Below are 14121 nucleotides of genomic sequence, written 5' to 3'. Positions count from 1 at the left end.
GTTAAGCCAATTGACAGCGGATGCTGACAGTGATGGTGATCTTGTTCCATCTGTCGACGAATATCTGAGTCATGGTTGTGTTATTAAATCCTCGTATGCACTGAAATATAACCGATTCAGATATAAACTAATAGATGGGACGAACCTAAAGAGCGAATACCAAGCAGAGGTCAGTTTGGTATTCTAACATTATCACGCTCAAATCCACCATTGTCTGGCGCACTCATGGATTGTCTCTACAAAGACGAAACGGAATTCACTGCATTATCCACCATGGATACCTTCTCCAACGAATATGTAAAACCAATTTTAGCTCATTTCATGAAGTCAACGCTTATCGTGTATCTAGGCAAATAGTTGCTCAACAAAGTTTCAAAGGCGCATCAATGCGTGTATTCAAAGCGGTACATGGAGCGCGCAGTGGGCAGACAGTTACGCAAATGAAATTTGAAAAATTAGGAGTATCTGAAGTTTCTCTACGATTACACTTTTATCACGAGCCATTCAAAGGCATTTTACTGGAACATTTTACAAGCAACCAAATCGTACGTGTATATCGCAAGTTGGTGTCGTTCATGGGCCTTGCCAAAGCGTTGACATCGTTTTTCCAAGAAGACTTCATTCATTTGTACCCGATTTATTACTTTTTGCTAGAACACCTAGACCTAAACAATCTATGATCAATATGCACTTCATGCATGTGCAACTGAGGTGACCAGTGGTTGTATTGCCTACTCATGCTCCTATGCAGATGTATAAATGTACGTGTATCTGTTAATATACTGTTGTTGGAGGGCGGAAGTAGTCGAAGTGGGGTATTAATTGTGATATGGAAGTTCCGTATTTATTTATGTTGTAACTAAAAAAGCATGAATACAAATGGGGTTTTATCATTAATTTGTGGTTGGCCTTGGCCCAAAGCAGCTTGCAACACTACAAGTGCAATATGTACGAGTGCGAGATCGCATTAATGACATCACAGTTGTCCAGGCCGCTATGAAACTAATACAAAAAAGGTAGAATCATTACATTTCTTTAGTCAGTTGCAGCGTTATTGGTGACTGAGGCTTCTGTGGTTCCAAACTTGGCTGCATTAGTAGCAATTGGAAATGCAGCCGGGATGACTTTATGAAGGCGTTTAGTAAAGCATCGGCGACTTTTCTGGAGGCCGCATAGGGTCTCAAACATACGAAAAGCTCATCGAATACCCTGGACGATTCTATATATAGCCTCAAGCAGAGGTCTTAAATTACCCGGTACAACTTGCAATAAACCAAATGTCAATTAACTAATCTCGATTTAGTAGCTATGAAATAGTCAATCAAGCATATATCCCGAATGGTTTCGGAGCCACAGACTCTCAGGCGATGGTCCCCCCGCAAGTGGGAAACCAGGATTATTAACCTGGATTCATTAACCGCACCTGTCGTTCTTTGGGTCGCATATGTTGAAACGCCTTGAGAAATTTTGTATTTTTGCTCGTTTGTGGTTGCTCCACCACTTGAAGTTGATTATTTACTCCGAGGTGGTGGAGGGCGACAATTGATTTATTCGACTCTGTCGTTGTAAACTCGGCGGAAAGGCCAATATGTTGAAGTCTTTCTTGTTCATGCACTGCGTACACTTGTGCATTCGCAAACGCTGTGTGCTTGTTAGGTTTACCTCGTCACTTAGAAAATACAACTGAGAGTACATCAAATGACTATTACTAATATTTAGTACATCTGTGTACATTTTAGATGCTTATTCGCGCTTGTTGAGTTATGGTCGGCTGCATAGTCATTTTGACATTCTGTACAGAATATTTCCAGATAAAAGAGTATGTTTAAAAAGAGGCAGCTGCACGTGTAATAACGCAACCCTAGCTAATATGGCCATTTCGAATTACTTACCAATGCCACATGAATAAATAAATGTATTTGAGACATTGCGCTCAACCACATGGGATTTCAAATTGTTGTAGTCCTTCTGGACAACTTGAATGGCGATGTTTTCCATGTGTTTTGAAGTCAACTTTGATCATAAAACATATTTAGAGATTTTCATCCGTGTGCAAGAATACTGTATGCATTGCACAATATGCATTTATAACATTAAGCTCATATGTAAGTGTCACTCTCAAAAGAACTGTACTATAATGTAACAGATCGTGTGATAAAAATAGACTCTCATCTACTATTATATGCTGGTTTAGATCCATGTTCCCAATAAAGTCCTGTTGTATATTGTACATTTAAATCCTCTCTTTATCAATGATTGAAGGCGAACAGCAATGTTCAATCATGAGAAGTAATAATTTTCCAAATGTCATTCTTGCGGAGTGTTTTTTTAATAATCATATTCGATCCGACTAATCGTTTTTGAACATATGTAAGTAGAAAGCTTTATAAAATCAGACAAAAATATTTGCTTAAGCTAACCATTTTTCTCCGATAAATTCCTGATTTCCTTGAAATTTGTCAATCAATTAATTAAATAAATACCATCAATGGTCTGGCGCACGTTAAAAAGTTATGAATACTAGGCATGTGTACGGTTTGCAGTGATATTAAATGTGAAATGATCAAGTAGTTGTAGATGTACATACCTCCTTTTTAAATGAAGTTGTATGCATTACCAATAAATGGGTACTTTTTACGAACTCTGTGTTTCATTTGCACTTGTAATACATGCATAATTCCTTTCTTTTGGTTCAGTAGCATTAAATTCACTTATTTCAGCAATTGTTTTACTATTTTTCGTTAAATTCTCAGATATTCATTATGATTTGTCTTCATCGCTTCTATTCTTCACCTAATTTTGTGAACATATGATATTTTAAGTACATGTGAAAATTTATAGTACCTGGGTTCCAGTTTCAGGCTTGCTCAATATGAATATGTGAGAAAGCTTGCCAGTAGCTTTCCGTAGGTCGGTGATTTTTCCGAGGTTTTCCCGGCTCTTTCCCCATTAGTTATATAGGACGTCATATATAGCCTATCGTGTACTGAAAAATGCCTTTAAACCCCACAATAACAACAACAAAGCAAAATTACGGATTATGTGTTCGCAAATATGGTTTAGTGCTTCGTTCGATTTGATAACAGAATATTCAGATGCATCTCTAATGAGACGATGATATCATAGCATTCTTGGTTGTTTTTTTGTATGTCTCAACAAGATCAATGCCATGTTTTGAAAAGGCTGGAAAAATACCTCTCAGTTCAAACAATATGATCTTGGATTATCATGTCGTGGAACACTACTTGCAGCTTGAATATTATGTTTAACATGTTTGTTTTGTTTAGTTTGTGTTGTGCCTTCGTAGTTCTATGTTGCACGATTGTCTCTGATAGGCAGAGACAGCACGACTGATAAGCCATATGGATAAGTAAAGATCATCACGCCTCCTTGTTTTTTTAAACGATTGTGTATTTTTACCTGTCCAATGTACAATTTGGATCATCACGCCTCCTTGTTTTTTTAACGATTGTGTATTTTTAATTGTCCAATGTACAATTTGAATGAAATTCAAAACAAGTTAAAATGTATCCAGTTGATTGTATGTACTAAGGTTGTATTAATGATGTCAGCACAAACTTTATAGTAACTGGTCTTAGTATGTGATACTGAAATGGAGGCTGAATTCATATTAAATGCATGATCAGCCAAATACGATAAATTGAGTGTTTAGTAAAATATTGTAACACAATGCAAATGAATAGAAAGATCTTACTCTTTGTTATTTTCATCGTCCGACGGCATATAATATATACATTTTCTCATGTTGATGTTTTCTTTGATCCATTTCCACCAGGCTTCATTCTTTAAAGAGAACACAATTCAAATTAGTCAATGAAAAATGAATAATAAATGTTTCATGATGGCACATTCGTTTATGACATATAAAATTACGTATTTGAAAATGAAAATAGAATGGCATACTAATACTTCCTGACAAGCAGCAACATATCTGTGATTCATAACAAATTTGGATTGTGAAAACAATTCCGAATGAAAGCATCTAGTTACTGAAACCATACCACTGCCAATGAGGCACGCAAATCCTTAATCTTTATCTTATCTTACCCTATTTGTATCTACTGAAAACAATTTCGCATCTTGGTGAAACGTTTGGTAAGTTTGTCGGAAATGTTTGCAAATTTCAAGAAGAGGAAAATTTTGCGTAAAACACTCCTTCATGAAAGCATGAAAATGCATTCAATAACTTCTCATGCAAAAGACAAGCGTAAAGAGAAACATTTTCAGAGAAGATTAGCTAGGCTTATGCAGTAATATGGGATGTAATCCCAACGTTCGTTTCAAATTCATTGTGATTCCACTATACAAAAACGGGAGGCCATCACGGTGTACATTTGAGTTAAATGCAAAAACAAAAAGTGAAGCATTTTATAAACATATGATATAATAATAGTGTGTGTATTAGTATGTTGACTCATCACAAAACTCTTTTGTTAGTCATTCTACTACATTTTGACGTCTGATTTATGTACAAATGCAATAGCAGTTAGCATTAAATCTGGATAGGTTTATGTTGAAACAGTTTTAACGCTATTTTCTGCATATATTATAAAAACTGTTTCGTAAAGATTTTTTAGCTTTCGTATCTTCATCTATACGCGATCGCATATCAGAATTATTTTCTTTATACTGCAAGGCCACTAGGCAAGGATTCTCTGTGTTCATGTGGATCAAAAAATGTCAGAAAATTATGTAAATGTCGTCCCACCAATAGTAAAAGAAACGAGATTTGATGGCAGAATGCCATCGGTTGTATACGTAAAAGGTATCGAAACAATTACATCCTCGGTCAAATTTATTCACACACTTTTAAGCAATATTCAGAACAGGTTATTGAGTGGATTTGGATATTTTACTATCTACAGCTTATCTACAGCCATATTTGATTTTTTGACTGGCATAATAAAAAAAACTTTAAAACCATTCATGCAAGAATATTTTTTGTTAAATTAGATTATATTTATCTGTTTTTGATTAAAAAATCATTTAAAATAATCTCCATTAAAGTAAGTTAATACTGTTCAGATAAATTATTGCCATACAGCAAATTGACAAACCGGATAGAGTAATGCCACAACATATTTCATCAATACTTAATTTAGTAGCGAAAATAAAATTTGTAAGAAAGCTAAACACATTTACAAACAACGCTCTAGGATGAATATAATGTTTAAACTGTACCAGACGCTTAAAAATAGTATTCTTATGTACATTGTAAAGAAAATAACCGTATTAGTGTTGCTTATGCTTATAGCGATTGTATGCACTGTACTATTTTTCTTTTCTGAAAACAACACACAATTTGCCTATCTGTAAGACCTTCCTGATACGAAACCTAAAATGATATTTGAAGCTTTTAAGTTTCAGCTCCGAAATAAAACACGATTTAACTTTTTTTCCAGTATAGATACAACAATCATAGGATCGTCGTCTTTACTCTATTCCAGTCAGAAATTGTTGTTACCTTAAGTCATCATGCACCAAAAACGGTAAAAGGAAATGTAACTGGAATTCAATGTTTGGTTTAACGTTTAATTTAGTAAAAATATATATTGAGCCATATTTTAGTTGAACTGCACTCTAATGACTACAAATCTGATCACAATGCAACAAATTAGTATTAGATCCTTTAATGCTTTAATATCAATAAATCCATACAGCTTAATCTTTGCAGTATTTTTTTTTAAAACCTAGATTTCAAGCCTCTTTTATATTCTAATTATATTAATATATTTTAAGTACAAAGAATATTCCAGATTGAATTTATTAATATGCCTACAACAGAAGCAGCCGCTTTTTGTGATTGAAGCTTGTACTTCGTGCTCCTGCTCGTGATCATCTTCGATATCCCGCCTGTATTATATTCTCTGGAGCTTAGCACTGATCCCATGGTCCTGAGGTATGATCTCTTCCCTTTCCTGTATGGTTATCTTGGACAAAATAAAAACCAGAGGTGATAGATAGTGATTAGGTCTTGACAAAAAGTGACTATAGGTAAATAATATTGATATCAAACATGAAATAGGACGTTTTGATGTAAGCGAAATATTAACATTCAAACTCAGACACACTCGATGAATTTTCGTGCAGTCAGATATAATACATGTATTCAATTCAATTTGAAGATTTGGGAGATTCGTGAAAAACTATCAAATGTAATATTTAAGGATTTAATTATTAGTATTGAATTTTTATATAATATTCCAATTCAGATCTTTAATATACAGCTCGTTTCATATTTGCTTCCTTTCTTGTACATCATCATCGTGGCAAGAGGATTCTAATATATCATGCATCCATCAAATCACATCTACCCCTTAATCCACCGCTGCCTGTCTTTTAATCACTTGGTAAGCCTAACATTTTGTCATTTGTAGGTTACATGTGCAAATGTAATGAATGTATTAGCCCTGAACGTTCTGATTAAAAATCAGGTCTTTCTATAAAATGTTTCTGCTATCTATCCATTTAAGTATTTCTCTGAATTTATTTCGTACAGTAATATCAGATGAAATAGCCATATGTTTTAAAGCAAGAGCAATTTAGTACTGAGCTTTGCCTCTGGCAGCTAATTCTTAAAAACAGTACTGTTTTAATTGAAAAGAGTGGTTTTCACGAATCCTTCCAAACCCACATGAATGTGTTATTTTTGTTTTCAAATTAGTATTATAATTGATATGGATAGCTGTTATGGTATGTACATCGTTAAACAGTATTTGCTAAACTGCCAGAAATAGTACGTTCAAATCACGTGTTTCTAGGTGGATAATAAAAAGCTTAAAAAAACTGAAACTATTTCCGGTAGCCCAAATGTCTTATTCTATCTTCAGACTAGTGTTTCTTCACATGTAGTTCAATCACACAGAGATAAATATAGTTGGCATCAGATTTTGTAGAGTAGTATTCCAACAAAAATGACATTTATTGAAAAACTAGAAAAATTATAATTTAATGTAGCAACAAAATGTAATAGATGTTATTCAACAAATACATGATTGCGTAAAATTACTCCACTATAAATAGATTGTGTACGTAATGTCAAGTCTCAGTTAATTACACCTAGAATCCACGCTGAAAGCAAATTAGCCGACACATGTGTAATATCTGATTGATGACATACGAAACAAAACGTTTAATATCATGAAGCTTATTATAATATAGATTAGATTGTTTTAAATTCTTACTATGGAGTGTTGAATACAAGTCTGCTGGTAAATGCATACATTGGCGTGCCTGCAGCCACCAACCACTATACCCAATACACCCTGAGCAAAAAAATGCACTAAAAACAGTATGATACAAGGCCGTTCATTAACACATTTATTGGTAGCAGGCAATCTTTAATTTGTAGTCAATTAATAAACACTAGTCAGCGAAAACGTATGAAACATCAGTGAATGTTAAATGCTTATTTCGTCGCAGCTGGCATAAACTGGTTGATGACCTGTGGTAAACCTCGGAGGTGTCGGTTGGTGGCTGTTCTCCGTCGAGGTGTTTGGCATTTGGTAACCCCTTAATATAGACAGTTAACCTTCTGGATTTAGAGTGGAGAGTAAGTTAGGTTATTAGACCAACAGACACTCCGTGGAACTAGCTGAAAACAGACGTTATATTAGTCACCTTGGCGGAGAAAACAACGTATGCAATACTTTGATAAAACATTGTTAAATTGTGACAGAAATACTCATTGGTAGACATGAGCGACGCTGATATAAGTGACAACGATCTTTTTGAGGACTTTGTTGCAAATTTTAATAGCTGTTCTTAGCGGTGATGACGCGGAAGACACGTGGAAAGGTGAGAGACTGGAGACGAGACCGAAAGACTGGACGCTACGTGTATGATGCAATTGTTTGCCAGGTCCTATTATTCGTCTCCATTCAAATTAGGAATATCATATTCATGATTTGGAAAAAATGATAGTATGCCATTCATGAATTACAGAACAGAAAAGGTAGCCAAAAAAATGCCATACTCAAGATGCGTCGTGCGAGTTGGAGATGATCATTGGATTTATCAAAGTAGTGGTATAAATATAATATAAAGGACACTAAAACTAGTTTAGTAAAAGGAATGGATAGAGTTTGATAAAGCCTTTGGCGAGCTTATAGTCATTACATATTTCAATAAGACATTGCTGCTTAATTTACTATATGACAAGGTCAGTGCTGAGAAAAAGGCCGTTACACGTTTTAGAATTTGAGTTAGGTTGTTAATTGATTACAAAACTGCATTATTGATAAGTATAAGAACACTACACAATGTCAGTTAGATGTAGCTCATTAATAGGCTATCCACAAATATAATACCTACATATAAACGTTTTAATGTGTTGCTTTGCAGAAGGCCTATGACCACGCCAAATTCTAATTATCAGACCGTCAATTCATTGTCTTGAACAATAAATTCAAAATATGTTAAGCTCCGCAAAGAAAGTTTAAACACCTACACAGATGTAAAGGTTAATTTACACAAATAATTTTGTCTATTTGAAACAAAACTTTTGTTTTTTTATAATGAAAAGCGCTACCATCCATCTCAAGGGAGAAAAAACGGGTAAACAAATTGCCATCCACAGTAAAATGAGATAATATTACCTGGGGTTCTTAAAGAGACCATTTCCACAGTGCGTACTTACGAGATCAATAACAGAATGACAAAAATAATGTCACAATAGATTTTTTACTAAAATGCCTCGTTGGCAATCAAGGTATCTACCCACGTGTTTTCTATGGTCTTACCAAATATAGAGTTATTCCTTAGCTGGATACTTCTTTCTCTCCAGCTCTGGTTTCAAATTGATTTATGGGTCTCTTTTCAGTTGTATCATGGTCACATCCATGCTTTGGTCGTACATTACAAATATCCATAGCTCATATTGTCTGCACTTTTAAATATGCCGAAAAGAATGGTAATGTCGAGAAAAGAAAAAAACACTAAGATGAGTAAGTGTTTTTCGCAGAGCTAATATATATGCATGTGTTAATGCAGAACCAGTATTACGAGCAAGACCACTTTTTAGCACTGAATCTTGCTTTGGTCATGGACAATGTCTACGTCACCGTTTTGCCGGTGAAATCATTGATATGAAAATATGTCAGGTAGTCTTGAAAGCAGACACCATCTACATGGTTTATTAGGGCCGGTAGAGCGTTTGGTCCGCTCTCGGCATCTAGTTGATTGTTATCCCTATGTCTGGTCAGCAGTAGTTATAACACAGTTGATTTTTTCCCGGGATACTTGCTACGGGGCAGCCTTTCAAGATCGGCATCGATGTCGGCGCCCTCTGATACCAAGTAACAGAGTCATACTTAATGATAGTGTACACTTCTTGGAGAACAACATTTTAATAGCTCATACGGAAGTTGAATGACGTAGCTATTGCTGCATCTCTTGACCCGCTGGATGAAATAGACCAAGTTCAACATTGTATTTCCCAGGATGACAGATTGCAAATGTTATTAGACCAACAAGAACGCCGCCTTTTTAATGCGGTATTTATGACGGGATGCTAAAGGCGCACAATGTCTATATTTTTACTTCACTCAGCTTTGCAGCCCTATCCAAAAATAATTCTTGACAGCGCATATATGGTTGTCTGCTTCCGTTTTACTGATGTTCATTGAATGAATGTGCACATTGCATGCACCTGGATTGGCACGAGTTCTGTCATTTCTTTGACGATACAACGAGCATTCCCAACAGTTTCGCTACCAAAGACCTTAACAGCACAGGCAAAGTTATTTTCAGATGGCTTTAATAAGGTGTCGGTTTTATCAAATTGTATATGTCAATGTGTTATGAATACTTTTAAACACCGTGTGATTTAACACACTATCAAGTTCGAAAGACATGATACAAACGTTAGAGGTGTACATGGTATGCAGCAACGATCTGTGTGATATATTAAACGCCTATCAACTCGCCAAGGCTGATGTCGTCGTTCACTTCTAATTACTCTAGCTAAGGTGATCGATGAAATCGAATACACAGGGGCTTAAATCGCATTGGTATAGGGACGGATACCAGCAGGCAAAAGTGCTGTCCAAAACCACTTCAAAGGATTGTTATTTGATTTGTATTCTTTATATATATATATATATATATATATATATATATATATATATATATATATATATATATATATATATATATATATATATATATATATATTTCTTCGTTAGTTTTGCATTGTCAGTATCGTACAATATTTGTCCATGCAACATGGCTTCATACTGCACGACACGTGTGTCTTAAATAGTAGCGGGAATTAGGAACGAGTTTGTAAAATACGATGTACGCTCATGTGGAAGTCGCTTTAGTTATGACTCATGAGATTTGTTAGTGGATGAACTGAACAAGCTGTTTCGTCCTTTTGAAAGTAGAAATATAAAGCTGACGATGTGAACGAGTATACTGACTCGCAAATGAATCTTTCAGTCAAGACAAAATATAGACGTGATATTTAAAATACCACTCTGATCATTTAAACAATTATTAAGAGAACCATTCGGAACAGTTTGCAAATATAATAGAAATAGCCTACTAAAGCATAATGAGGCCAAGTGCTATCACATGTCTATCAGATAATAACCATTTTACAAATCCGTCGAAAACCTAAATTCGAGAAAAATTGCAACTGATGGTTCTGGATGAAACTAATGGCATTAGAGCCAATAAACCACAACGCGGAAGAAGTCTTGTTTCAACTGGTTAAATTGACCGTCACTCTCTGGCTGCTTTGCAATTTCCAAGTTTAATTATTTGATAAAATGTTAGGAAAGTAAACGAAACCATACAGGTCATAGCTGGGGTCCCTTAAACAAAGAACATGCATGAGACAGGGCATAAAAGTACGTCTACAATAGCTGACAATACAAATAACAATAAATATACTTACATCTATGCATCATGCGTTTCTTCACAATGTATTTTTTTGATAATTTCAAGCAATAAAATCATGTTTTCCCCACAATATTATTCTAAATAATCACTGACAGAACCGAAACACAGGTACAGTTGAGTCAACTGCTCAAATCACATGAACTTTGTACGAAATTGACCCTATAGGTCCAGTCCATCACAAGCGGAATTCAGTTGGATCAGCAATATCCATTCATTCCAGACTAAATGGAAAAGTTGTTTCGATGCGTATTCATTCACAATATGACTCTAAATTTCAATTTTAAGTAAACCAAAACGAAAATATTTTTAAAACTAAATTGAAGCGCGCGACCGCGTTCAAAGGTCGCTGAGCGGTGCTATGTTTTCATTGATGTTTTTACTGTGTATTGATGAATCTTCGGATGTGTACTTATTTTTTTGGAATAAAAATAAAAATTCAGTTATTTTGTTTCTGGTAGTGTACTTTTTATAATTAAGGTTTAAGTAAAATATCAAAATGAGTATGTAAAAAAAGGATACTACTACATTACTAGGTCATGCAGTATTACTCGGAAGGACACTTTCCTATGCAGTATATATTTACTCATTTACAATTGTTCACGTTCGTGTCAAACAGCAGTGGTGATTTGCTTTTTTGTCCCATTTGGGTCTCTGGTACATTTGACAGCCTCTACGGCATGATTTAATTTGGGCCACATGCGATCCGTGCATGTCAGCATTTAATAATTCCGGAAAATCACCAGTCAAAGGGGGGTATAGATTTTATGATGTATATCAGTGACCCAAAGAGTCCTATAAGAGCCTACCGGTATTATCACTACTTGCATTGTTATGGATATATACAACATATGCAAGCACATATTTTGAGATTGCATGAGACAGCGATCGATATTGCCCAGGCAACTTGCTTATCAATCGATATATCAGGTTTTATGTACTAATTATAAAAAAACAGTCGTTTAAACATCCGGTATAAACCAAAGTAGTGTGGATTTGGGCGTGCTATGAAAGATCCAAAGCGAAGTTTGATACTGGCTTAAGTGGTACCGTGTGTAAAACAGAAATTTGCTAATATTTGTATGTGAACGTGAAATTGTAATTTAAACTGACGTATTTCCAATACTATCCTTGTTATGTGATGATCTCATCACGTGTTTTTAAAGCAATTTATTTACGTCAAATACAATAATTGGTATTCAGTCTGTCGGCAAAGTCAGTGGTTATTGGAGTTAGATCGGCTCACTTTGAAACACAAGACTGGCATCGTCTCTCAAGACTAACGGATGCCAACACACATTTCTGTATCTTTCTTGTTTTCCTTAAACCCCATGGTTTGCCAACATCAACTCTGCTTATATGACCTTTGCTGCACTAATTGTTAGAAGAAGAAAAGAAAAGAAAAATAAGTTGATACCACCCTGCACGCCCAAACTAAAATGTTTTTAACATTTTAACAGTTACATAATGGCATATTGTGCGTTAATAAATTTCAAAATTATATTAAAGATTCAGATACTTTTAGCTAAAATTTCTTCACACGACCATGTAGAACTAAAGCAGTGGCAGATTGTAGTCGATCCAGTAATAAAGAAAAGTCATAATTAGTTTCTTGTTTCAGTATTGTAGTATTATTAAATGTGATTATGTAATGACACCGTGACATTTGGTCTATTTACCGTAAAAGCTCTTTGTCCAAACATATCATAGTAAAGAAATCAATACTTATAAAAGAAAAAGGTATGGAAAAGATGTCAAAAGTGCGAAAATAGAACAAATATCAGGATACACAAAGTAAGAAAACAAACGACGACAGAAGAATAAATGGAAACAAATAGACAGACGGAACACAAATTTGGTAAAGGAATCAAAGACAAAATGAAATATAATGCATAAATGGAAACAATTAATTATATTAGCAACAGAAACTAATTTATATATCTATATGGTTAGTTTTTCTGGGTTAACTACGAATTTTTAGCACATGATGGGCTAGTCATTGCGGCCAGTATATTGTGTATGGAGAAACTCTGAAATTCCCGGAAAGAACCACTCACCCACGTGAAGCTACATTGAAGCTTTCTCACATTATTACTCATATTGGCGAACTCATTGATCTGCAAAGCGCAGACTACCAGGTCATCCGGTTTAGAAAGTACTCTCACATTTTCGCCCGGTGTCAAACTACCCTAATGCAGATTTGTATCTACAAGTTTTAACACCATTCATTCATTCATATCTGAGGTGGGTCTATAGTAAACTACTTTACAAGAACATGTTGAACAAAGCCTCAATGTGACTGAGATTGTAATCTATCTAATTATACAGGAAACGCTTTAATGATTTGTGTCATGGAGGGTCTGCGCTTGTGAGAGAACTTGTACTAATATTATGTGGAAAGCAACATGATAATTATTGAAAAGGACTCTTTTGAAGCATGCGACTTCAATTTTTCAACTATTCAAGTAAAATGAGGCCTTCACGACATATAAAAATATTTCTGCAGTTATAATTTATGATCGTATCATCATTTATAACATTCTCAACGCAATGGTATATTAACGTTCTTCATATTCTTATGTTAACTTAGCTCTTGCTTACGTAATATGCCTTATGTTGGTATTGTGTGTGCAGTGAACTTAATTATGGGGAAATAAGAAGTCATTGAACACAGAGGTGAAGTCAACGTAAAATTAAAACTGTTGTATCAAGTGAAAAACTATATAGTAAAGATGTTGCTTTTCAGTCATTTATAATGAAATTAAGAATCGAAGATGAAAAAAGCAGGTATTATTGTGTCAGAAGAATAAGCGAACATTTTACCCTTTGAACTTGATCTCCACGAACGATACCTGTTCCATTCCTTTTCAAACTGTAAAATTAGTAGCGACAACTAAGGAATAATTGTGGAAAGTTTCATGTTCCTGTCTTTTAACATAACAATGTTGTTACGTGGAGAAATTGCAATGTACATTTTTAAAATAGCTCCATTTTCATCATAACGGGACGGCTTGTTTGAGACTCTGCGACAAAGGAATACTATTCTGTGGAGAAATACAACATGAGGATTATTCAAAAGGACTGTGTCCTGTGTTGATGCTTGTGATTTCAGTGTTTCCGCTATACGATCATAATTAAATCATACAATAATAATAACACATACATGGTCTTTATATGGGCTTTGTGAAGGTATTGTGA

The 14121-nt window shown here is 34.8% G+C and overlaps 1 protein-coding gene across 1 annotated transcript in view; it reads right to left on the bottom strand.

Annotated features, from left to right (window-relative positions):
• The window catches only part of LOC149773235 (transient receptor potential cation channel subfamily M member-like 2), a 48245-nt gene that overhangs the window by 30141 nt on the left and 3983 nt on the right, over nucleotides 1-14121 (bottom strand). The window contains exons 2-3 of the mRNA XM_089946564.1: nucleotides 5801-5951; nucleotides 3716-3804 (exon numbers count right to left, since the gene is read on the bottom strand). Coding sequence (XP_089802690.1) covers nucleotides 3716-3804; nucleotides 5801-5911 — 200 coding nt within the window. The 5' untranslated portion in view covers nucleotides 5912-5951. The remainder of the gene's footprint in view (nucleotides 1-3715; nucleotides 3805-5800; nucleotides 5952-14121) is intronic.

Source organism: Sinohyriopsis cumingii, unplaced genomic scaffold, assembly GCF_028554795.1.
Source record: "Sinohyriopsis cumingii isolate HCF-2022 unplaced genomic scaffold, ASM2855479v2 utg000792l, whole genome shotgun sequence".
Classification (NCBI taxonomy): Eukaryota; Metazoa; Mollusca; class Bivalvia; order Unionida; family Unionidae; genus Sinohyriopsis; species Sinohyriopsis cumingii.
This window is presented reverse-complemented; position numbering and strand designations above follow the sequence as displayed.